Source organism: Leishmania donovani, chromosome 35, assembly GCF_000227135.1.
Source record: "Leishmania donovani BPK282A1 complete genome, chromosome 35".
Taxonomy (NCBI): domain Eukaryota; phylum Euglenozoa; class Kinetoplastea; order Trypanosomatida; family Trypanosomatidae; genus Leishmania; species Leishmania donovani.
This window is the reverse complement of record NC_018262.1, coordinates 1,058,456-1,082,901: the sequence shown is the minus strand read 5'-3', so window position 1 is coordinate 1,082,901 and position 24,446 is coordinate 1,058,456. Positions and strand designations below refer to the sequence as shown.

General features: G+C 58.1%; 10 protein-coding genes across 10 annotated transcripts; 1 reads left to right on the top strand and 9 right to left on the bottom strand.

Annotated features, from left to right (window-relative positions):
* Nucleotides 1-425: 425 nt before the first annotated feature.
* On the top strand, nt 426-791 carry LDBPK_352640 (hypothetical protein, unknown function; the record flags this gene model as incomplete). The annotated part of the gene is made up of 1 exon (XM_003864795.1): nt 426-791. One exon carries the CDS (start codon nt 426-428, stop codon nt 789-791), a length of 366 nt encoding a protein of 121 aa, XP_003864843.1.
* An 807-nt stretch (nt 792-1,598) lies between these two features.
* LDBPK_352630 (hypothetical protein, conserved) lies at nt 1,599-2,438 on the bottom strand (the record flags this gene model as incomplete). The annotated part of the gene is made up of 1 exon (XM_003864794.1): nt 1,599-2,438. One exon carries the CDS (start codon nt 2,436-2,438, stop codon nt 1,599-1,601), a length of 840 nt encoding a protein of 279 aa, XP_003864842.1.
* A 988-nt stretch (nt 2,439-3,426) lies between these two features.
* On the bottom strand, nt 3,427-3,999 carry LDBPK_352620 (hypothetical protein, conserved; the record flags this gene model as incomplete). Its single annotated transcript, XM_003864793.1, has 1 exon — nt 3,427-3,999. One exon carries the CDS (start codon nt 3,997-3,999, stop codon nt 3,427-3,429), a length of 573 nt encoding a protein of 190 aa, XP_003864841.1.
* Nucleotides 4,000-5,464: 1,465 nt separating this feature from the next.
* Nucleotides 5,465-6,121, bottom strand: LDBPK_352610 (hypothetical protein, conserved; the record flags this gene model as incomplete). The annotated part of the gene is made up of 1 exon (XM_003864792.1): nt 5,465-6,121. The coding sequence occupies one exon, from the start codon at nt 6,119-6,121 to the stop codon at nt 5,465-5,467; it is 657 nt and encodes a 218-aa protein (XP_003864840.1).
* A 2,883-nt stretch (nt 6,122-9,004) lies between these two features.
* Nucleotides 9,005-11,503, bottom strand: LDBPK_352600 (cytochrome P450 reductase, putative; the record flags this gene model as incomplete). Its single annotated transcript, XM_003864791.1, has 1 exon — nt 9,005-11,503. One exon carries the CDS (start codon nt 11,501-11,503, stop codon nt 9,005-9,007), a length of 2,499 nt encoding a protein of 832 aa, XP_003864839.1.
* Nucleotides 11,504-14,134: 2,631 nt separating this feature from the next.
* On the bottom strand, nt 14,135-14,728 carry LDBPK_352590 (RNA binding protein, putative; the record flags this gene model as incomplete). Its single annotated transcript, XM_003864790.1, has 1 exon — nt 14,135-14,728. One exon carries the CDS (start codon nt 14,726-14,728, stop codon nt 14,135-14,137), a length of 594 nt encoding a protein of 197 aa, XP_003864838.1.
* A 3,499-nt stretch (nt 14,729-18,227) lies between these two features.
* LDBPK_352580 (hypothetical protein, unknown function) lies at nt 18,228-18,875 on the bottom strand (the record flags this gene model as incomplete). The annotated part of the gene is made up of 1 exon (XM_003864789.1): nt 18,228-18,875. One exon carries the CDS (start codon nt 18,873-18,875, stop codon nt 18,228-18,230), a length of 648 nt encoding a protein of 215 aa, XP_003864837.1.
* Nucleotides 18,876-19,569: 694 nt separating this feature from the next.
* Nucleotides 19,570-20,586, bottom strand: LDBPK_352570 (hypothetical protein, conserved; the record flags this gene model as incomplete). Its single annotated transcript, XM_003864788.1, has 1 exon — nt 19,570-20,586. The coding sequence occupies one exon, from the start codon at nt 20,584-20,586 to the stop codon at nt 19,570-19,572; it is 1,017 nt and encodes a 338-aa protein (XP_003864836.1).
* A 793-nt stretch (nt 20,587-21,379) lies between these two features.
* LDBPK_352560 (hypothetical protein, conserved) lies at nt 21,380-22,570 on the bottom strand (the record flags this gene model as incomplete). Its single annotated transcript, XM_003864787.1, has 1 exon — nt 21,380-22,570. The coding sequence occupies one exon, from the start codon at nt 22,568-22,570 to the stop codon at nt 21,380-21,382; it is 1,191 nt and encodes a 396-aa protein (XP_003864835.1).
* Nucleotides 22,571-23,481: 911 nt separating this feature from the next.
* LDBPK_352550 (hypothetical protein, conserved) lies at nt 23,482-23,817 on the bottom strand (the record flags this gene model as incomplete). Its single annotated transcript, XM_003864786.1, has 1 exon — nt 23,482-23,817. The coding sequence occupies one exon, from the start codon at nt 23,815-23,817 to the stop codon at nt 23,482-23,484; it is 336 nt and encodes a 111-aa protein (XP_003864834.1).
* Between the last annotated feature and the right edge of the window lie 629 nt (nt 23,818-24,446).

The window sequence follows — 24,446 nt, the reverse complement described above, 5'->3', positions numbered from 1 at the left end:
AGGCCCGTCTGGCGCGCGCCTCGATTTTGCGGCAGGGCGGTGCGCCCTAGACGACCAGAGTGTAGCCGTGGTGCCGCAGAGGTGGGTGAGCTGTGATTGTGTGTACGCTTACGTTTGTGGAGTAGTTCCTGGTAGGCTGGACACCTTGATGAATAGAAGAATAGCCGAGGAGGTCATCCTTTGCATATCTAAGCCAAGGGCGGGGCGCGAAGGCAGTGTCCTGCGTCTGAATCGATCTGCAGCTTCTTCGTCACGTATGTGTCCACGCTGCTGTAGCGCTCCTGCACGTGGCCGGTTGCCGTGCTGAGGTAGGCGGAGTCGATGCCCCAGACGATGCCGATAGCAGAGCCGGTAATCTCCGTGGCGTCGTCTTACCAGTTCGCTTCCGTCGATCGCTTCAGGCTGACGCTGGTGAGCATGTAGTGATGCAGTGTTGTGCTGTGCGGCACGCCAACTATCTGAAGGATGATGGCCGCCATCAGGTCTGTGGGGTCCTTGCCGGCGGTGCCGTAAAAGAGGATGGGTTGCTGCCGCCCGTCTGCACGGAAAGGGGTGCTCGTCAGCAACTGGAACACCTGCGCGAGTTGGTGGCTTTAGTTGTCGATATGGTCGCGGTACGTGGGGTGGACGAGATCGCGCATGCACTCGGGCGTGGCCTCCGTTTTGGGCTCCCACAGGTCCACGCCCATCGACCCCTCCCGCAATCGGCTCGAGCACGTGCTCAATATTCCGAAGTGAGCACGACTTGTGAAAAACCTCGTCTCAACTGCGGAAATCAAAGGCGTGATTGAGGTGCCGCCGGTCTGCGAGCACCTACTGTGCGGCAACTTTGTGGTAAGGTGTGCAGGTTGTCGCTGCGGAGCCCTTACCCTTCGGAAATGCGACGCCCGCATGTGGTCGCGTAGCCGCCGAGATCGCGGAGGTTCGTGAGGCCGGGCAGGTTTTTAGAGCGTGTTTCGTGTGTGTACGTGCGAAGAGGCAGATGCTATGGTCGATCCCGCACAACAATGGAGGACGCGATGACGGCGAATGAGGTGGACTCTGTCGCGATAGACCGGGAAGGGGGCGAGGCACGGGAAACGGAAGACCGGCCAAGGGACAGCATCAAGGTAAACAGTGTCGGTGAAAGAAACGCGAGAAGGGCGCAAGAAATAGGCAAGCGGCAGCAGCATGCATGGCCAGTATTGCGAAAAACGGAAAGACGCAAACGTGCGCGTAAGCGCCATCATCTGAGCCGTTCTCGGAGATGCTTAGCAGACCAGCGCAGCAGCATCAGCAACGGCGCTGTGTCGCTCACCCCTTTTCTTTTCCATGCCCATTTCAAGTGATCGAGACCGGCAAGAGCAACCACCATCTGCACCAACCATACACATGCGTCACACCACCACACACAGGCAGATCACATGGCGGGGACTGTCGACAAGAACAAAAGGAAAGGGGAGATAAAAAAAAGGAGCACGAAGCAGCGGCAGCAGTAGAAGCACGCGATGACAGAGAAAGCTGCTCTGTGCACGCAAGCTCCACACACACACACACACACGCACACACCGTCGTCCTCGTATGTCCGTGTGAATCCTTTCCTCAAGGAACGCCATCGACTATACATAGTAGTCGTAAGGGATGCGGCTGCGTCCGATGGGGCTAAACAGGCGGCGAAGATTGGCACAGTAGTTGCCGCTCTTCGTCTCCGCGACAGGAACGACACCAGGTGGCTGCTCCCCCGACTTCGTCTGCTGCCGCTGGGTGCGCATCGTCTCCTTCACGGTGGAATTGGAGGCGCTTAGCATAATGTAGCGACCGGCACACGGCATCACCAGAATTGCACCTATGATCGCGGCAACAATGCAGAGGGTGCACGAGACAGCCAGCCAGATCAAGTGCGGCCGCTCGTTCGCTGGCTTGAAGTCCGTCGATACGAGGATGATAAAGGAACGAATAAGGATATAGAGCACGAGGAAACTCGTAATGACAAAGAAGCCGCCGAAAAAACGGAACGTCCGCTTTCCCACGCAGCTGCCGATGATACCGCAGTGGTGGTCAAACTCCTCCACGCAGACGTCGCAGAACCGGCAGTGTGTACTGCGTGGTGGCCGAATGATGTGGCACGTTGTGCACACCTTGCACAGCACAGGCTGCCCGCCAACCATGACGGTTGTCGACTGCGTTGGCTGCTGCGACTGCGGGGCTGGCGGGATGACACCGGGGTCGAGGGTGACCGACAGTGTCAGGCACGTGACTGATATAGTGGTGAAGAGGGCCGTGAAGACGTAAGTGAACCACTCCCCGCGCGGCACGACGACCGTAACGAAGAGGGTCGTGAAGAACAGAATCGGCAAGCCGACGAAAAGGGAGTGCCAGCTCTCGGCGGTCACCACGCAGCACCACACAATGCGCAGCCGGCCGAGCGCTCGTTTCGTCGTGCCGGGCGGCAGGGGCATGGCTCCGTCGTACACGTTTTTAAGCCTCCGCGCCGGCATGGCAGAGGGTGGCACATCAACGAAGGCGCACGAAGGCGGCGCCTGGAGGCACGGCACGGGGGCAGGCGCAAGCGCACTCACCTGCGGCACCGCATCCGGGGACGCCAAGGAAGCAGAGGCAACGGATGAAAAGCGGCAGCTGTCACAGGCAGACTCCTGGGCACTCGCACACGGCGGAGCATGTGCATCGGCGCTCTCGCCGGTTTCGAGGAAAGCGCAGCGGTCACGACTACCATCGTCTGTGGCATTGATGGGAACAGCGCTTTCCTCCACGCCGTGTGGCAAAGAGGTCAGGTGCGCGGTGGTGGAGCGCTCATGGGCCTCGCTAACCTGCACGGGAGACAATGTGCGCCTCAGCATATGGCCAGCTAGGCAGGAAGGCGAGGCGAGAAAAGCTGCAGAAGGCGCGGAGTGTGATCGCTTGAGAGGCACCGCGGTAACGCGCTCGAGGAGAAGGTGCGCTCGAATACTCGCTTTCTTCGGCCACCGCACAGCAAAGGCGAGAGAGAACGAAAGGTGCACGCGCTGTTGCGTGAAGTAGATGTATGCGCGCAAAACGGCATGCCCACCCCAATCGAAAGAAAAAAGGAGGGCATACAGAGTAGAGGCAGAGTCGGGATATGGAGAAGTGAGGCACCAACTCGCGTGTGAGTGAGCACCATAATGTCGTACAAGCGATCCAGTGGGAAGCGAAGAAAGCCTGATAGGTCCGCAAAGATTGTGGTGTGCCCTTCCCGTAACAACGACGACGATCACCACCCCCGCCCCCTCCTCCGCGTTTTCTCTCGGGGAGGAGGGGGTGGTCGCTAATGCCGCTCCTTTTGTACCGCGCATTTTGCGCCTGTTTTCATGTCTTGCACCGCCGCCTAAGCGTCGGAAGATGACGAGCTCCGCACTTCATCACCGCTGCCCAAGGTGCACCGCACCACACACATCCGTCACATCATTACTACAACCGTCCCGCGAGCTTCTGAGAATCAGCGGCCTTGGCGACTCGCTCATACTCCAGCTCCTCCTCCAGCGTCTCCACATCAAAGCCGAGCCCGCGCATCTCCTGCAAGTACCGCTGCGTCGGGTCGTCATGCCCCTCAGCGTGCGCGGCGCGGGGAGCCTCGACACCTGGCAGCGCGTCCGCCTGGCGTTCCCGCTTTTTCTTCTTCATCGCCCACATGAAGGCGGCGACGCCGACAGCACACATGACAAAGGCGCGCAGCCCGCGAAACGCTACTTTCTTCAGGATCTCCGTGTTCTCACTGAAAGCCTGCTCGCCCAACTCCTGCGCGAGCCGCACCTGCTCTGCCGCCTCTGCGTCCAACTCGGGTGCAGCCTGTGTCGCGCCAGCTGCGGACGGCTTTGCTGGCGAGCGGCTGGCCTCTGCAGACCCAGTCGCAGGTGACTCTAACGACGAAGCCTCTCGACGCGGCACCACAAGCGCGGGGCTCGCGTGCGAGAAAGGTACAGCGAGGCGCGCGACACCGCCCGCAGAGGAGCGCCGCAGCGCACTCAAGCAGAATCGTTGCATTTTTGTGCGACACAGCCAAACAAAACACACACACACACACACACACACACAACAACGGCAAGTTGTGCGTCTTCTGCTCAGCGGCGAGTGGCACCGAGCTGGCCTGAACTCCTCGGCACACGAAAAGGAAAAGAGCCCGGGGATAGAGCGCAGAACAGGTAAGGATGACAAGGAGTGAAGCCCACTACGCACCGCGGCACTCATGAACCAAACAGTTCCTTTATCAGCTCTGCAAGGCGTCGTTGCGAGCAGCACCAGTGATGGGCCGGAGGGAGAGGGAGCGATCACGTACGCGCCCAACGAGAAAAAGAGAACAAAGATGAAGCCGCTGCAGAAGTGCCACGTCCATGAGAGCGAGGGGCGGCGGGAGAACGAGAGACGAAAGGGAGGCGAAGAAGTACACGACAAGGGACGGGAGGGAGGTGCCGCACGGTGTTCTCTGCAGAGACCTAAGTCATCACGAAGCGTGCCTTCGGTGAATTCTCAGTAGTGTCCGCAACGGGTATGAGGCAAAGGTCGTCAGAGGCCATCAGCCACTTTTTGCTCATGCATGCACGTGCGTGTTGTTGAGCAACATGCACTCAGAGGAGGAGATCGCGCTCTGCCATCTCTTCCCTGCACCGCTTCTCTTCGATTGCGTGTAGGTTGTTAGAACGGTATGGAAACCTCCGCAGCGACGCCATGTGCGTACGGTGCAGAAGAACATCACAATCACAGAGAGGGCACGGCCCTCGCCGTAGCATAGGTGGGCGGGTGCCTCGCCAATCAAAGAAGCCGCCCAGAGCTCGGTCTACGTCTATGTCAAGCACACGCACAGAAAAAGATATGACAACACAACCTCTAGCCTACAGCACAAGGAAGAGAGTAAAGTGATACACTCAACAGGGCGGAGCGAAGAGAGGGAAAGCAAACTTGGCCTGCGCGCTCAGGCCTGTGCCAATCGATGATGAATAAAAAAGAAAACGGGAGGCGGATGCGCATGTGTAGCAGCGGTAGCCACCATCACCACCACCTTGCAGTGTGCTTCGGCACGCGAATGCCGCAGGCCACACCTACCAGGAGAGAGGGATGGGTGTCCGTGCTCTCACCTTTCCACGCGCGAGGTAATCCCACATGCTGCTCTCTGCGAGGGTGCCCATTTCTTTGACTGTATGTGCAAGAGAAGAGAACAAGCACCAAAGAGGTGGAGGCACACGATGCAACCACAGACGAAAAAAAAAAGGTTTAACAAGTCCCCGAAGGCTGCTGCCACACGCCTCACTACACACACACAGCAGTATCAAAGCCAACTTGGGCTCTTCGGCAGCTGCAGGGCACGCAATCCACACGTTTCGAGCCGCAAACAAGAAAGACAGGGAAAACCAGTACGGATCCGTCCCGTTGTGGCCAGTACTGAGGCGGGCCATTCGCCTTCACATTGCTTCCCAGACGTGGGCGACATGCGATCCTCGTATTCCCCGCATGCTTACCAGTCATCTGTAGACCTGAGGCCCGCGAGGTGACTTACGCTGCTCGTGCGCCGCCTCGACACGGCGCGGTGCCGCAGCGCACGTTTTTCACTGTTGCTATTCCCCTCGCTCGTCACGGTAGCGGACGTGTTTGTCCTGAGAAGCGGGCGGGCAGCGTGTCCATGCACGTGCGGGCTGCTTGTACGGCTGAGGGCACTAATAGACGCAACCCGGGTGATGGGCATGCCCGAGCGCCGCACAAACGCCGGGGGGTCGTTGAGGGATGGTGAGGGCCGGCGCGAGCCGCTCTTCTTCACGGTCGAGGTGGCGCGCTCGTGTTCTTGCGCATCGCCGTTGCTACTCAGGGGCGGCACGAGAGCGGAGGTCTCACGACGGAACGGACTCTCATGAATGCTGGGCTGGCGCGTCGGTGTAGGTGGACGGTGAACTACGGCAATGTACTGACGCTGCTCCGCGATGGCGTCCACTTTGCGGCCGAGGATGGTGATGACCGACTGAAGATTGCGGCAATCCGCCTCGCGATCAGCGAGCTCATTGGTGATGAGTGAAAGCCGCTCCTCAAACGTCTCACGCTGGCGACGCAGCTCCGCCTCGAATATAATCTTCTGTCGGAGCAGCTCTGAACGGAGGGCGTCTATGTCGTCTGAGCTCATTGAGATCTCTAAAATTGCTGGCGAAAGTTGTGAAATCTGTCAAGACCACAGTTCTTCCGTCCTGTGCTGACGGTATGCGTGGGTGTTGTACAGTAGAAGGGTGAGGACGGGGGGAAGGGGGGGGGAATATCGCTGTGGGAAGGGGGAAGGGGGCTCTCAATGTATAGACCAGCGACAGACACACACACACACACACACACACCACCATCAACGTGTCAGCGAGAATGGTAGCGCAAAGGCGCTTTGTGTGCACAGAAGACAACGATAGACACAAGATGTCGTGTATCTCTCTGGGTCCGTGTGTGTCCGTGCCGATAAGCGCTGTCGGTTGCACAGAGGAGAAGCAAGCACAGGACAGTCTGAAATGGACCCGCCAGGGATGTGACAGGCGCAGTGCGGTCGAGGAAAGAGGTGGCGTAGAGGCGAGTGGAGCATACGTACCAGCAACAGCAAGAGAGAGAAAGAGAGCACGCGGGCAGCCCGTGGTCTGTGGTATTTCGCAAGGCTGATGACCGTCTTTTGAGCCCACAATTTTCTTCGATGCGCGCGCACGCGTCAAGGAGGGCGGTCAAGCGATGCTCAGAACACTCCGAAATCAGAGCACGCTGATATGCGTAGGGTGCACCTGCGGCTGCATTAGCTTTCCTTGTGATTTCACGTCTGCCTGGAGTCTTTCGTGGCCATCGTGGCGGTTAACGACACTGTGGAAGAACCAGCCCCCAACTCTCTCTTTCTCGTGGTGGAACGACTGGGCCGAGAAAGTGCCGGGGGACGGAGAGGCAGGCAGTCGCTACAAGAGAGACGTCGGAAAGGAAAAAGAGGGAGATCGCGTGGACAAAGATGCACGCACGCGCGCGCACACATAATGCAAACAACAGACTTACGAACAACGAGGCAGCACGGCGCCGAAGAAACAGAAAAGGACACGAAGACATGATCATCACAGTACATGATACTCGAATTCGAACAGCAACGAAAGAAATAGAGGAAGAAATAGCAATGAAAAGAAGCAGAGCACACGGTCCCGTTTACCGCAGTTATCGTCGTTGGATGGTGTGCCACAGAGAGCGAGAGCGGGAGAGAGAGACAGCGCGACGCTGGCACTCTATCGAAAATCCAAGCAGGTGCCGTGACGTGTGGTCGTCGAGGTGCGAACTTGCTGGTTTTCTGCTGTGAGCTAACTCAGGCATAAAGGAGACGAAGAGGGGGGGGGGCTAAAAGCACACCAACACTCCAGCTACGGAGGCGCTCCGCAGGTCTGACCACGATGCATCAGACGACGCTCTTCCACAGCCTTCGCGGACGGCTTCTCAGCAAGCTGCCGGATGCCATTCGAGAACGATGGAGAGGAGGAAAAGAACACCCGAGCTGCGGATATGCCCGGCGAGGCACCGGCGCAAACACAGGTGCACAGATCGATGATGATGTTCGCATTTCCTCTGAAAGACCAACATGTCCTTCTTGGTGCTGTGTGTGTACATATTACTTACTTGTTTGAACTCAGTGCCATCGCTCAGAGCGGATTGTATGACTGCCGCCGGCAGCATCATCATGATCGTCGCTGCGGAAGGGTAAAGTCACAAGCGCAAAAAAGACGGGAGTAAAAAGAGGCAAGAGAACGAAGGCGATTGCACCAAGGAGCAGCCGATGGGGCTCCATGGTCGATGACACCAACAGCAGTCTCGGCGCGACACAAGTCATGAGTAGGACAAACTCAGAGAAGGCTAAGCACACACGCTCGATTTCCTACTTATGCTCTTGCACTTTGGTGGACCTCTGCCAAAACCTCTCGTAGCATCCCGTTGCTTATGGACACACGAACTGCCGCTGACGTTCGCCTCTCGTCGTCTGATGAGCGAAGGGGAAAAACAAAAGAGTTCAATCACCGAGAAGAGAGTCGTGAAAAGAGGCAACGGCATCTGCGCACACACAAAGACGCACACGCACAGTAACGAAAGCGAACGAAAAAGAAAAAGAGAGACAAAGCCACGAAGAGGACGATCACGACCGCCCCATAAGCGGCACGGCCGCGGACGAGGACGGACGAAGAGGAGGAGGAGTGGCTGGACTGCTGCCTCGAAGCAGCGGAAGAGCGCGCGCACACACACGCACACGCATACGCATACACACATACACACAGGAAAGGAAATCACTCGGAAAAGCAAACCCGGAAGACAGAATGTGGCAGACGCGGAAGAGGGGGCGGGGCAAGAGAGAGGGGTGGGAGGCAAGATACAAAGAGAAGTGGAGTTTAATGACACGAGTGCGTGGTGAGGGAAGAGGCAAAGCAGATGGGTGAGCGGGTGGCGGAACGTCGGCGCCGACGCACACTAACAGCCATGCATGCGCACATCCACTTGCAGGCCGAGTGGGGAGTGCAGCAACAAGCACGGAGCCTGTATGAGAAGAGCTAACGTGGCCACCCGTCGTAGGAAAAGGAAAGGAGAAAGCAAGGGAAAAGACGACACGCGAAGAGGTGCAAAATCGATGTTCCTTCTATCGTCGCGCACAGGCGCAGAGGAAACAGCGAGCAAGAGGCTCACACAGCCATCGCAGGACGCACACCACCACACAACAACATGAAACACAGAAACGGATGAAACGAAAGGAAAAGGAGCACACATTATATGGAGAGATAACGCCGCCGCAGGGAGAGAGGGAGGGGCCTTGCGACAGACAGAGGTGGGCGAGAAACATCCAACAAACATGGAAGTGGAAACCCAGTAAAGCAAACAAGAGCTGCGGCGACAGAACACGCAAACGAGGCGAGGTGATGGGGGCTTCAGAACGCGTGCCCCACCTGCGCGACCCTCATCCGGGCATGGGCCCAGACAGAGACAGGTGAGCGCTGAATGGGGAAGCAGAAGCCGACTGGGCCGACGTCTAGTACACATCCTTGAGATAGCGGTGGTCGCTCTCCATGCGCCGCAGAAACTCAAGCGCCGCCAGGCGTGTCATGCCTCCGCGGTCCTGCAGCAGCGCCACCAGTGCCCGGTCCACGTCCTTCGCCATGACAGATGCTTCACCGGACAAGAAAACAAGGCATCCGCCGCCGGCGGTGCTCGTGAGCATCTCGTAGATGAGATCTTTGTGCTTGTCGATGAGAGAGGTGACGTACCTCTTCTCCTCTTGATCTCTACTAAAGGCGCAATCAACGGTGGTGATGACAGAGGCGGGCAGTGGCTCCCACGAGTGCGTCGTGCTGCGACGCGCCGCCAGCCCGGCGTGGGAGGTCGGGTGATCGGCGTCCCATTGCTTCATCTCGGCCGGCGCCATAGCCCAGCGCTGGACCTCTTCCTCCACAAAGTACTCCGTTTGGCGACGCTGCGCACCGAAGAGAAAAACGGTCGGGCCGTAATGGGCCGCCGGTTGCTTTCGCATGAGGGCCTCCTTCCTGTAGCAAAACCCTACCATAGCGGCAGCACCGGTGCCCGGGCCGATCATGAGCACCGGTCGCTTCTCTCCAATGCGCTGCGGCAGATGGAAGGTGGTGATGCGGACGTACGCAAATACCTCGTCCCCTTCCTCGATGCGATGGGCGAGGTAGGAGCTGGCCAGCCCGTCCGTGAGTACTCGCACGATGATCTCGACCTTGGTGCCGTGGGACATCCGGTCCGACGCGATGGAGTAGTAGCGCGGCTGCGTGCGTGGCATGACCTCGATGAAGTGGCCCAGCGGAATGCAGCAGCAGCTAGGGAACTTCTCGAGATAGTCCACGACAGTGCGCAGCTTCTTCGGCTTCCACGCAGCACAGCTACCGGCAGCCGCCTCCTCCGCCTCCTTCTCTGCGGGGAGGCGGAGAAGCTCGAGGAAGGCCTCCTGCTGGACCGGATCAGTGCAGTACTTGGCGAGAACGCGCAGAGTCGACTTCTTTGGACGGCCGCACAGGTCCACGTAGCGTTGCAGCACAACGCGCAAAGGTACACGGGCCGGCAGCACGTTTCGGAAAATGCCGCGCGATGGCACCATCTCGCACAGCTCCACCGGTGTCTCCAGCTCGCCTGCTGGGATGGAGAGGGCCTTGGCGCACCGCGCCACCATCTCCGGCGGGCTCGTGGGAAAGATGCCAAGATGGTCACCGGCCTGGTACGAGATGCCTGTGCCGTCCGTCTCGAAGCAGAAGCGGTAGACGCTGCTGCCGTCGCTGTCGCGCGGCGGCGACAGCTGCGTCTTCGTTACGAGGCGGATCCTTGTCGGGTTCATCAGCGACGGCTCCAGCAGCACCGGTGGCGGCGGAAACGGGAGCGAGATGGGCGGAGCGCTCGTGCTCTCCGCCGCCACGGCGTTGCTCGGTGTTGCCGTTCTCAGGAGAACGCTGCGGTTCGGATCTGCGTTGTTCGTGATGGTGGTCGTGCTTGGCGCTGCGGTGCCCTCGGCGGCTCCGCAGGGGCCCGCCTGAGGGACGGTGGACGTGGTGGCTGCCGTCGTCGCTGCGGTGGAAGACAGGAAGCGGAACTGGAGCTCGGGCTTTGGCGGCGCACGCGTGCCCGTTGTCATCTCCAGCCCACACTTCTCTTCCAGCGCGAGCATCACCTTCTCCTGCCACTCATCGAAGACGTCTTCCTGCATGCCGTGGCGGGCGTCGCCGAAGCCGACACGATGCACGTTGATGCCGCCACCCTTTTTGAGGAGAGTGTTCGTGTCGGTGGCGGAGCGGCAGTAGTACTTGTAGGAGCTGTCACCGAGTCCAAACACTGCGTAGTAGATATTCTTGAATGGTGCCTCCTCGGTAGCCGACGACGGCGCCGCACCTGCGGTGACGGCACTGGACTGGGCAGGTACCTTGGCTGTGGTAGCTCGCCGCACCGCCGACTGCATTTCCTGGAAGAGAGCCATGAAGTTACCGGTCGGTTCGCCCTCACCAGCAGTTGCAACAATGAAGATGTACACCAGCGGCGGACGTGGTGTGTTCGCTTCCTCTGCAGTCTTGCGACTCCCCTTCTCGGCGGAGCTGGTGTTGGTGGACACCACCTTGATGGGGTGAAACAGCGGCACGTTCCGCTTGTTATGGTACAAGTAGTCCTCCATGTACGCCCACCGGCTAGGATCGATGAGCGCGGCCTGGACGCCGCGGTCGCGCAGTGTCATGACGAAGCCCTTCGCCAGTCCCTCAGCGTTGCCAGACTCGCTGCCGTAGATAACCTTCACGGCCGCGGCCTCATCGTCGAAGTCGGCGTCGCTAATGTCCGCTGAGTCCGGCGAGGCACTGCCACCGTTCAAGGACTGGGCATGCGCCTCACGGGCCGCCTTTATTTGCTTCGCGTACCGCTCCGCAAACTCGCGGCGCTCGCGCTGCACTCTCCACTGTCGCATCAGAAGCACCGCGGAGGTGGCGCCAAGCACCAACGCTCCTACCAGGGCCACGTACCGCTTTTGCGCCATTATGCTCGTTTAGTCGCGTGACGCACAGACAACGAGAACGAAAAGATATAAAAAACGACAACGTCGGTGGCGCCCGTTGCGGAGTCGCCGCCTCCTGTGAGGCTCTCTGTGCGCGTAACCGCTGGAAAGAGAACACGGCGTTGACGAGGGGGACAAAGAGAAACTCGGCAGAGAGCCCGCCGCAGGACTACACAAGAGAAGCAGCGCGGTGAATGCCCTCGTTGCTCTTTCACTTGTTTCCTCTGATTTGGGTCGAAAACCTCAAAACAACGCCCCTCCCCCCGCACCACGAAAAAACGACAGGACGACAAGCCCAAGAAATCTTTAGAGCAGCCCGTCGCACGTACGGGGGACACGCGAGAACCCTCACCTCGTAAAGAAAGAGGTGAATAGAAGCCAAAGAGAAGGCACAAATCTTGTCAGCGAGAAACGAAGAAAGAGAAAGGAAATTGAGATCAACCAAGCCACTGTCGGCCAGAGAGGGATCGAGAACGCCACACAGAATCGCACGCAAGGGTCAGCGCAAACGAACCAAACAAGCGAAGCGAAATACGCGACGCTGGTTATTCCTCCCTCTCGTCCAACAGCGAAGTAGATCTCAAAAGTATCGGCAGTGCGGCGGCGCGTTGACGGAGCTAAACGGCGGAGCCCGACTGGGGAAAGCAAACAAGAAAAAAAAGAGCGGCTCAGCTCAACAACAACAAAAAAAAAAAAACAGAAAGAGTCGATTCGCAGCACCGCAAAGGCACCGCCGCTGACGCCACGCGAGAAGCCCACCAAAAAATGAAATCGGTTTGAACAAAAAAAAAATGATGGCGGGTGCTCGGTCGTGAGGAGTGGTGGGGAGGAGAGGGGGGAGAAGGAGAGTTGGAAAGACAGAAAGCGCCGCATATAACAAAACAAGAAATTTGTGCACACCCAAAAAAAGGGAAAAAGGAGAGAAAAAGAGAAGAAACGGCTTAGGAAAAGACAGAAAGGAAAGCCAAGGAGAAGTGATGGAGGAAAAGAAGGACACCTGATTTTAGACGTCGATCTGTTTTTTTTTTTCTTTTCGTTTCTGTTCACATGCAAAACGTTAAACGTCAAAAAAAAAGGAGAACACGCCCACGCGCTCGCACACACGAAAGTGGTCGGAGGCGATTGGCGAGAGCAAAATCACCAAAGGAGAAAACAGCAACAACAGCGAAAAAAGAAAAGAGGGCTGGCGTGAGAGAGCAACTTCTCTCGTGGTCGGTCGTGCGGGAGTGAGTAGTGAAAAGGGCAGCGGCAGAGACGCAGAGCCGAAGAGAATCTTTTGATAGACCACACAAACAAACAAAACGATCTATTTATGTTATAATCTCCTGTCAAACAACAACGAAAAAAAAAGAACTAGACGAGCAGATGTGACCGCGTTCGCTAGTCTCTCCTTGTATACATGTATATAGATAAATATGTATTATGTAGACCGCGTGCCTCGCGAGGAGGAATGGCTTACACTGGAGATGTAAGTGTGGAGAACGAGTGCTTGTGTGCAAGGAGGCAATAACGACACTTTGCGGCTCCTCCTAGTGGTCGCCGTCGAGTGCGATACCGCTGCTGCGTGTTCGCAGGGGTGCTAGCGCTCTTGTCGTGTGGCACAGAGAGTGAGACACGGGAGGCCGACGGCGGTGGAGAGACAGGCAGCAGTAGCGGTAGCGGATGCACCCGAGAGCCGGTAAGCACGCACGAATGACTTACAAGAGGGCAGAGGAGAGAGAGTGGGGGAGGAGGGGGGTCGTAATCCCAAGAAAAGAACATAGAGAACGAGGCAACGAAAAAGGCTGGTTCGACAAAAGGGAAAGACACTTCTGCAAGCGCTTCCTCGTCATAGTGTTGAGAGGTTAGTCATTGAAAGAGGATAGAGACGGTAGATGAAGTGGGCACAGATGAAAAAAAGAAGAGGAAAGCGCCGGAGGAGGAGTTCAAGAGGCATAAAGTCGAAGTCCTGAGAGGGCGGAGCGTTAGAAGTAGTGTGTGTGTGTGTGTGCCTTGTGACTTCTGTGTTTCTCAACAGCAGCCGAAGAAGGTACTATACGCCACACGCTTCAATCGCATGGCGGCGGTGAAGTCTGTCTCGTATTTGGCTTGAGAACGAAGGGGCAGCAGCTACGGCGTCCAAACGCGCATGGCTCTCCATGAACTCTAGATCCGCCCGGTGATCCTCTTGTTCACACCACGAGCAGCAAGCCGCTGACGGGTCGTGAAGAAGAAGTCGACACGTAGGACACGAGAGGGATTCGCCATGCCGTTGTCACCGCACGTTTTGCTTCTTGCTTCTTTATATCGTAATTAGTTGCACTCCCTTAATCGAGATCAAGACGCATGATTTCTTAACAGAAGCAATGCAGGATACCACCGTAGATGACCTGCTTAGCACGTTACACGGACGGCCGCGCTCAGCGACTCTTTTCAGGTCGGGTGATGTCCTCTGTCATTGGTAGGGTACACACATACCGTGCATCTCAAAGTCCGCCTCTCTTCGTTTTTTTTCGGCTATCAAAGCATGACTGTTCGAAGCCATCTGTCGTTCCTATCTCGCCGATCTCACTCGGTGCATCGGCGGCCGGCTACCACAGTTCAGCTCCAGCTCGTCTCCGCGCGGGGGTGCCCTTACTTCTCTGGGTTGCGCTTCTTCCGCTTCACTGGCGCGCGTGGGCCGCGCGGCTTGAACTCTACCTTGCCCTCCACAAGCGGCCGCAGGTCCTTCGGCATCTTGCGCCGCGGGTTTGTTGTTAAGCCCGCCCACGAAGGAAGGTCGGACTCGGTGCGCGGTTTCTTGACGTGGGAGTAGTCTGGGCTGCCTCTACTGCCACCGTCAGCGTCGCCTCCGCTGCGGGATCGCTTGCGCTCCTCTGCACCGACACGGCCGCCGGCGTGCTCACTGCGTCGCTTCTCGCGTCGGCTCTTCGTCGCCACCTTCACCTCCTTTGACTTGTTAACGTGCACGATGCGCAGCTCGCGCCCATTAAGCTTGTCGCCGCGGGTCTCTATGGCAGGTTGGACAGATGAGGCGTGCATAAACTCCACGTAACCGAAGCCCTTGCAGTCGCCTGTCTCGCGATCCCGCACCAGGCGGACTCGCTTCACATCTGCGATGCCGTGCTCCTGAAAGAAGCTCCACACATCCTCCTCCGTCGTGTTGTAGGCCACGTTGCCGAGGAAGATGGACGTCTCCGGCGGGTACGCACGACTCTCGACGTCCATTGTCGTCACGACCAGGTGGCGGTTGTGGAAGACCAACCCGTTCTTTTCCAGGGCCGATGCGATAGATTTGGCTGAGTCGAAGAGGACGTACGCCGTTGCACTGTATTTAGCGTCCTTCTTGATTTCGCCGCGCAGTACACGCACGGCGCGACCCAGATTTTGGTGCTTCTCGTCGAGCTCCTCTAGCGCCTGGCAGCGGATGCGGACCGCCGTGATGCTGCCGCACGACTTGAAAATCTTCTCCACATCGCGCTTGTGGATGGTGTTCGGTAAATTGCCCACGAAGACCGTGCGTGCGTCCTCCTCTTCGTTGGAGTGCAGTTCGTGTCGGAGCACCTGCTTCTTCGAGCGCTTCCGGTTGCGGCGATCCTCCTGGGCGGCGAGCTCTTGTTCCACCTCCTTTGTGTCGAAAACGGTCTCGAAGAGACCTTTCTTCCTCTCACCCTTGTTTCCGGCATCACTGGCGTCACCGGACGAGGACGAGGTAGTGGCGGAGCGTACGACCTCCGCCACCGCGGCGCTCCTGTCGCTCTGCCTCGGCTGCCCCTTCCTACCCTTGTCGGCCGCGTCATTGGAGTCAGCGACGGCGCGCTGTTTGGCTCGTTTCACCTCCAGCTCGCGCAGCATCTTGTCTTTCTCACGCCGAGTGAGCTTCTTCACCTGCGGCGCCGTAGCAAAGAGGTCGACACTGCTCTTCTGGAGGGGTTGGAAATCAAAGGCGGGGGCAGCGGTAGCCGCCGAAGCGGCAGCAGCAGACGTCCACGAAGAGTCCGCCATGTTCCTGGATTGCGATTGCCGTTGGACAATGGACCTGGTGTGCTAGAGGCTCCTGAGCGTGGATACGTGGAACGTGTAGCAACTACGCAGCAGCACGCACAAAGCAGAGGTGCCAGAGAGAACGAGAGGTGAGGCGTAGCCGATGAAGTGCAGCGGCACCACTACGGCACCGCCGAGGAGACGTTACCGACAAGAGAAGGAAACGGAGAAGATACGGAGAGAAAGGCGGTTCTCACCAGCGGAATGAGCAGGATACAGGAATAAGGGTTTCGTCCACTTCACGAGAACGCTGTCACTTTTGCTTTTCTTCCACTCCTCATGACCCTCATTTCCCCCTTCTCCTCTTCATGAAGCACTGCCGCGCATGAGTGGCTGTATTGCTTCGGCCACCGTGTTGTGCTGCGCTCGACATGCGGACGCAGACAGTGAGCGCATCACTTTCAAGGGATTCTTGGGATCTGTTATTGTTTTTTTTTTTTTTGCGCCTGCTTCATGCCAAGGTCCATGTGCGGTCCCCGCATAAGACGACCTGAGCACGTCCGAACCATGGCGGAATGGCGAAAGATATAGCACAGCGATGATGGCCTCATTCAAGAGCGAAGCTACGCTCTTCTTCAGCGGAATGGGACAGGAAGCGGGAGTAGATCACACAGGCAGCGCCGCCGCAAAACACACGCACACACACACATGTATACCGAACGAAATACGCGCGCTGCTGGTAGGTGAAGAATCGGTTAGTCTCTGAGAGGAAAATGAGAAGGAGAGAAGGGATGCGGGGCATAACGTCCAACAAGGCGCAAAGGAGCGGCAGGGTAGTGCAGCTTGGATAGACCGCCGCTGCCCATCACAGAATCACGCAGACCCTGCGTTGGTTCCTCATCCTCACCCACCCTCAGCGGAGAGCCATCGAAACGGCCGCTCGCTCTTCTTCGTTGCCTTTGCCGTTGTGAGGAGGGGGGGAAGCGTTTGATCGGGCAGGATGGCGCATGGCCTACATAGAGCGCGACAGAAACTCCGACTTCTTTGACAAGAGTTCTTCACACCTCGCTGCCCGCAGGGCATCTGCGTGACGCCGCCCTTCACCGTTTGTCGTGCGCAAATGGGGCAGAGTCCGCGCGGGTAGGGTCAAGGGCCGCTGCCTGGCTTCTACAGCACCTCTTTCAATCACAGCCTGCCGGACATCAGCCAATCTCGCGGCCAGCATCACCCGAGACCACTCCGCGCTACGCACCATGTGCTGAGATAGATGTTCGCCGCGGTGGTAAAACAACACGTTAACGCAGTGCCGCGCGAATGCCCTGACGCTGCATTTGTGTGCGTCTGCTGTCAGGACTTCTTAGCGGTAGCGCCTACGTGCTTCCTCCTCAGCAGCAACCTGCGCGCGGGAGCGCTGAAGGAGTACCATGTGGCTGTTTCGTCTTCCCAAAGGATGGCCTCCACACGCGTTCCCTATGGTTGCGGCATGGCGTCTAGGCCACGCACTCCGCAGAAAACGCGAAGTGAGAGCGACCGCGGGTGCACAGACACAACAAAGCTGATGGAAAACAAAAGAGGACACGTCTGCCCTGGTGCGAGAGGAGAGAGGTGGGAACACTGCAGGGGATGACGATGACCCTCCTCCCTCCCCTTGCACACCCACCCACGACAGGAGACCCTCTGCGCCCCTTTCCAAATGGGTGCAAAGCCGGCGGCCTCATAGTGTGTCGATCGATGCATCAGAGCGAGAAAGCAACAAGGCAGGCAGAAACCAGAGATAGTACCAGTCGATGCCATACAAGCCATGCCCGCAGCAATGCAGGTCATCACCGCATCTTTTCCCTTTAACGCAGATTGACCACGTGCGTGGCACGTTCGGCCCTCTCTCGCTCCGCTAAAGATGAAGTAAGTCGCGCATGCTTCGAGTGGTGGAGGGCACCAAGCAAAAACAGCTTCTCCGCCACAGCCTTCTTTACACGAGCGTGGCATCGAGAATTCTTTTTCTCAACTTGTTCATTATCTGCCGCACAACGTGAGCGCAACTCCACTCGAACCCCGGCCACCCACAGGCCCCATTCGCGTGGTGCCAGGCGACAGTAGACACACACGCCGTGCAGCAAAAATGCACCGCCTCCGCCATCCGAGCACGGCACCTGCCTCCAACGCTACCCACCCACCCAGCCACACAGCGGCTCCGATCATGCCGGTCGCCGCCCTTCGTGCATCCCCCTTGGGGCGACAGATTCAGGCGGCCCTACCCAACAATGAGCAGCGCGAGGGCCGGGTAGGAGACACGGTCGAGTCACGCCGAAGCTCTGCCCATCATATGGACAAGACAGACATGTTCGCTGTCGCAGGTTGGTCCGATGCACCGCCGTCCAGGACCCGACCGCCGACATCCATGGCGATGCACCACAATGACGCCCCCCTCCCCCTAGGTCGTGGGGACCTGCCGCTGCCACCATCAGAAAGCGGGTCACAATTTAGCAGGGGATAGGAGAGGGGGACTGTCAGGTTTCCTCGACTCAGTGGGGGGGAAGGGGGGGGAGAGTGCACTGGGCGCTGGATGCCACGCGCTGCGCTGTGGCCCTGACCATTAGGAGTCTGCAGTGGTAGTAGGTAAGACGAAGGACGAAGACCAAAAAACGCGAGGAAGAAATCCTCCATGCTGCCATCACACAAAGTGCCAAAGCGAAAAAAAAGGCGCTGGGGTTCAGCAGGGCGCCAGCTCCCTCCCGCGGCGGCCTCACCACATTCGGAGCACGGGAGATAGCAAAACGACCAAGAGCCCGATGAGCGCAGCGGCGACGGAGGAAAAGAAGCCGGAGTGCAGCTTGCTTACCGGGCTGTCACGGCGCGCGTCAGTGTAGTACCCCGCTGCCACGTTGTGATACAAATGGGACTGAAGCCCGAGAGCGGCCGCCATCGTGAAGCAGGCGATGGCAGCGAGCGGCACGAGAACCGTGAGCAGGCGTGTGATCAAGACGGCAGCACGGCCGTGCTTCATCGGCAGCATCTGGACGAACAAGGAGACGAGGAGTGAGAGGCACGTGAGGATGCACAATGAGGCAAAGACAAGGTAGGCCGTCATGCAGCGTGTCAGCGTCGAAGCGGGGAGGTGCGCCAGCGACGTTCTAATGCGCGCCGTCTCGACGGGAAGTGATGACCCACTACTGGTGTCGATGATGCCGATGCTGCTTTTCGAGGCGCTGTCAGATGCCCCGAGCCAGGTGCTAGGTGGCGGGTCGTACGCAAGTGCTACGCCGTAAACAGACAGGTTCCGCTCACCAACGGATCGCACCTGGATGGGTGACAAGACACTGCACACCATCAGCGCTATCATGAGAGTGGCGTAGGTGAAGTAAAACACCACCAAGTCCGCCTTGTTGAACATTGTAGTCGCAGGAAACCGGAGAACCGCAACGACGCAAGATACATATGACTGCGCAAGAGATGATGGGAACGTTGCACGGACGTGTGTAAAGAGAAGAGAAGCGAAGTACACCACCGAAAAAAAAAATGAGGCTCACTGCGCACCTGCTTTTCCTGTCCTTGTCTATGCTGTCTTTGCTATGTGCACGGACAGAAGCGCTTAAAGAGAAGAGAAACCATCCACATGCGGAGACGTTTGCTCGCGCATGCGTGTGCACTGTACATGTTGATGCACCACCCACAACACGAGAGCCGCAGACACACAACAACAAAGAAAAAGGCAAGAAGAGACGACATAAGAGGATCAGCGGGTGAAAAAAAGAAGGATGTACGAGTGGCAAGCCAGACACGTGCATCCGCAGTGCACAGCAAGTGCCCTCATCCTTGATCGTCATGCGCGGAGCGGTGTGCCGATTCTCGTTTCCATTGAGGTGATCACTTGCGTGCTAGCTTCGCGGTTCAAGCTCCGCGGACGGCTTCCGCATCCACCAGGTACTGCGACAGAACGCGTCGGGTGTGCCGTCGCGCGTGGGGTTTCTTTTACTTTTTCTCCCCCGCTGCTCACGAGCTGTTTTGTTTTTTTTTTTTTCACTAGTAGTCGCTTTGGTTTGTTCTTTCGCTTGCGTGGGTGCGTAATGCTTCGATGCCTCCCATATTCACTCGCTGATTTCGCGCTTGCGCTCCTGCATACGCCGACGAAACTCCTCGTGTGCATCGGCCCATACTTTGCGGAACTGCTCCGCCTTCTCCTTTGACCCTGGCGTCGCTTCCATCCGCCGCTTTCGGTCTGGAATGGCTTGCGTATCAGCAATCACGGAAGTCGTGTCCGTTACAAAGCAGCGGTCCCACCACAGCGTCATGCCAAGACCGACGGGTTCTTTAAAGAGCTGCACAACCAAGAGGCGCAGGTGACGCCTAGGCATGAAGTGCAGCTGCCAACAGCCGTCAATCAGATCCTCGGATAGCTTCACAGGGTAGCGGAACACTTGGTGTATGCGGAGAGGCGCCGCTGAAGCAGACGGGCCGCCGCTCGCCGACATCAGGCACGCTGGCGGCACCAGAATCGTTATCTCCAAGTGAGCTTGATGCAGATCTGACTCTGGCGCCGTCGTCGAGCGTGCCTCGTAGAGACGGAACTCGGTCACAGACTTGCTCTTCGTCTCCCAAGGCACCAAGAAGCTCACAGTTACCGTGTCTTCGGTTTGGGTCCACCAGTGGTGTGAGCCCTCCCGGCCACCGCTGCGGGCAAGGCTCTCGTATAGCAAATCCTCGTCATCATCAGTGGTGTCCATGCGTTCCTGGTCCTCATCCCGTCTCCCAGCTGTGTTGCCGGTAGAGTTACTGGTGGCTTTTGGAGCCCCCGTGCCGTGCTCGGCGGGAGAAGACTCTTCCTTGATTGGGCATCTTGCAACAGCAACACTGCCGTTATGCGTTTCCTTCGGAGGTGCATTCGTCCCCGGAAACGGGCTGGCTGACGCTTTGGGTGGCACTTGCTCGAGCTGCACCCCATTCGGGCCCAGTGTCACGCGAGACGGATACTCCAGCCGTGTCACCTGCGGGGATCTGCTGCTGTCATCGTGCGCCTTGTCGGCCCTGTCCCCTTCGTACTCGCTGCCGCTGCTGGTGCCGCTGCCGGTCAGCTTGTCCCACTTGGAGTAGTCGATCCCCGGCATTTCCTTGAGGGAGGGAGAGAGGGCACCACACAAGATTGAAGAGAAACAAACAAGAAGAGAGACAATCGCCCAGAGACAGAAAAGCAGTCGTCAGGAGGCAGGAGAGAAGCAGCAGGTGCGCACACACACACACTAATCCAGTTTCCCCTCTTTCGCCTGTTCGGCACGCACTCGCTCGCTGAGTTCCACGGGAAGAGCAAGTTCATGCTTGTCATCCTCGGTCTTCTCTTTATGGGGCAGCCGCTCATGGCGGCATCTATGAAATCCATACCACCTGTGCCTCGTGCACATCAACGGAATAGCGTGTGGAAGTGCTTATCCGCGTTTGTCCCAACTCTTCAGAGGGGGTCCTTGGGCTGCATCTGTGTGTGCGTGAGGAAAGGAACGTCATGACAAAGAGAGGAAAGACGCACCCATAGGTTGTATGAGAAACAAGACCAGGAGGCACGGTAGAACGCCACAAGCAAATGCGGTTCCCCCCTCACGCGCTAGTGCAACCATGCCACATGCGCAAGACGTTCAGAGGCAGCACTTGAAAGATTGCTGTCAATCGCTGCTCTGCGTTTCAAAACGTGCGCAAGAGCATGCAAGCAACAAGAAACAAGAGCTGTAGGCACAGCGAAAATAAAAAAAGAAAGCACACGCCACTTTACATGTAGCAGTGAAATCCCCTTCAGCCGGTGAGTGCGGAGATGCGTGGAAAGAGAGTGCGAGGGAGGCCGGGACACCGTGACCCCGCCGCACCTTGCCTTCCCTCCCTCACACTCGTCTCGTCATGTTCCCACAAGAATGATTACATCGGGTGCTTGATGTAGCCGGAGCGGCAGATGGGGCAGCGGTTAGGAAAAGCGACGGCTGCTCTACCATCTTGCGCTATGATTTCCAAGGAACGCCGCTCATTGAAGCGCTCATAGCAGTCAATGCAGGCGGCGTGGAAGTAGTGACCGCAACTCAGCAGGACCCCACTATGTGGCAGCACCACGGCAGCCTCGTCAGCGCCGACCGCGTCCACTCCCTGGGCAGACGACAGTGCAGCGAATGCATTCTCATTCTCAGGCCACGGCGCGGCACCTGTCGATTGAGCAAATCCTTTCCGGCGCCCTGCTCGGTGCTGTGGTGCGCGCCGCGATGCCACTTTTCCATCCCTCACCGAGACATCAGCTCCAGGCTTAGGGGTCAATGGGTTGACCGCCTTGCGCGGCGCTGCACCTTTCGCCGAAGCTCCCGCAAGCGTGCCAGCAGACGCCCTTGACGCCTTCGGCTCGACAGACGGAAGACTTTGGGCTGCCTTTCGAGCTTCGTAGGCCATGCGCATCTCCGCCACAGCGTCCTCTCCAGTCAAGCGGTGCACCCCACCTGCATGAAATGCGGCGGCCCCGGTGCCGGGGCACTGCGAGCAGTGAATGAGCTCCAGGCAGATAGGGCACTGCACCAACGCGCAAGCCGTGGACGGAGGCGCCAAACTTCCAGGTTCGCTAGAGGTGGACGGGCCATGCACCGCCTTCCTCCAGAGCTCCGCCCATGCCTCTTCACTCAAGAAGGCTGCGCGAGCCATCTCGTGCTGCACGGCGAGTGCCGTCTGCAAACCCGCTCGGCGTTGCTCCTGCTCAGCACAAAAAGTTTGCCATGCAGCAGACAGACGGGCGAGACGCTCCTGGACGTAGCGCGTGCGAAACTGTGGGTTGTTCAGCAGTCTTATTTTGGTGTAAGCGCGCCGCGCGAGAAGTCCGCGGACAGCGGCTTGAACCTTGACGATGGCTGCTCGTTGCGCTACCGCTTTTCCCTCGTAAAAGATGCGCTTATAGTAGCTCTGCGTGCGGCACACCGGACACGCCAGTGGGGCGATAACCTCGGTAACTCCAAGGGCATCAGCTCTCTGTTGAGCGCGCACGTATCGCTCGAAGGAGCGAAAGCACTGGGCGTGAAAGACGTGTGAGCAACTTAGGATCACCTGGCCTTCGTCGCGGTTGGAGGAGTAGCTCATTTGGCAGATGGGGCAGACAGACGGGTTGGCCCCGGGCAAGCCAGCGTCGCGCGCGTTTTGATGCTCGCGCAAGAGGGCACGATGCGCAATGACCCGCCAGTCGTCGGCAGATGGCGCCGGCGACGGACCTGGTACAAGCCCCATGCGCTGCGCAAGTGTCGGCTTGTGCAATCGCCCGGCGAGACTTGGTGCAGGCCCGAGGTGCGACCGAAGGTCTGAGGCTACAGTTCCCGAAGAGGAGCCGGCGTTGTCACCCAGGGCCGCGGCGACGCCCCTGACTTTCTGCAAGGGCGACGCGGACGACGACAGCGGCAGCGGCAGACCTCCACGGCCGCCGGTAGCTGTGAAGTGTTGCTGCAGGGCGACAGCGCTCCACAGCCCAAGCTTTTCGCGACGCGCATTGCGCGTGACTCCTGTTCTCGGTTGGTTCGTGCCCCAGTTCGACACGGGCGGACCCAGTGAGGGAAGTCCCTTCGCGTCAATTACAGAAGGCATTTACGAAGCCTACGAGTGCAAGATTCTCCAAAGCAAGAGAGGCAGCGCGTGTTGTGAGTGCTTGCTTGTGCTTTCGTTGTTGTTGTTCCGATGCGCAGCCCAGCGAGAGGAAGAGTAAGGAAGCAAACGCGACATCCATGCCAGCGGCGGTGATGAGGACAGGCAGAAAGGGGCACGGGGAGGGGGGGGGGGTGCATGAGGAGGTAGCAAGTGGCAGATGCCACACCTGGATTGGTGACAGCATACGCGTGTTCACCAGAGCGCGCCTGCATGCGCCTCACTGAGATACGTTGAGATGCGTAACTATTACTCTGATTTTTGGCTGTTTCCGCTTCGCTGCTGAGTGCACGCGTGTGAAGAGAAGGCGCGTCTCCTTTCCGCGCTTGCGTCCGTGGTCCATGTTGCGGTACCCCTCATCAGCCGAAGATCAACGCAAGGCCGATCAACGTGATGTTCACAAAGATGAGCGGCCAGCGCATCAGGAGGCGGATGGAGTGCAAAAGAGAAGCAATCTGCAACTTCATGGACGAGACAGAGCGGACACCGCCGTTCCCGTTAGAGCTGAAATCGGCATCAAAAGAAGATGGCACCATGTCATTGAAGGCGGTGTCCTGCTGTGGAGCGATGCCCCCTTGTAAGGCCTGTGGAGTGGCCAACCCAAACTTCGAGAGGAACCGCGACTCCGAGAGGATGGCCAGTGCGTTCAGGCACAGAACCACAGCTGAGATTAGCGAATAGACACTGATGCCCATGTTTCCTCTGCTGATCGGTTCGTCTCCCTTTTTTTTACCGGCTGTGACTTGCTCCGTTGATGTCTGTGGTGGCAGAGCAGACCTAACAGCTGAACCGCTCTCGCTGTCCCTTCCTGCGGCCTCAACGCGCTCGTCAGCTGGTTGTTGAATTCGAGTGGCCGTGGAGGGAGGAGAGGGGGGCTGGGAAAAAAAAGAAAATAGGCCCCAGAGCCACTCTGCAAGCACGCTTTCAGCACGCGCGAAGTGTCAGCGAAAGAGGCGATGCAGCACTATATCTATAGAGATATAGATATGTATAGTCCCGTCAACGATTGCCTCGAGAAACAAGAGCAGAAAGCACAAGGGGAGTCCAAGAGTGTGCGAGTGTGGGAGGGGGTGAAGAAGGAATGCGTGCGGCAAGAGAAGCAGACGAGGTACTGCACGAAAGTTGGGGTTCCCCTGCTAAGCAAGTTCGCGTGTATATGTGTTCCGCTGAGGAAGACACGGGAAGGAGGAGAGAAGGGAAAAGGGAAAATAGAAAGCGGTGCCTCGATGCATTCCAAGAGACGGCAGCGCATTCGGAGCTCGTGTTGGGGCTGTGCCGTGCGCGTGGCCCGACGTGTGCACACAAGCTTCGACTGCTCCTCCGC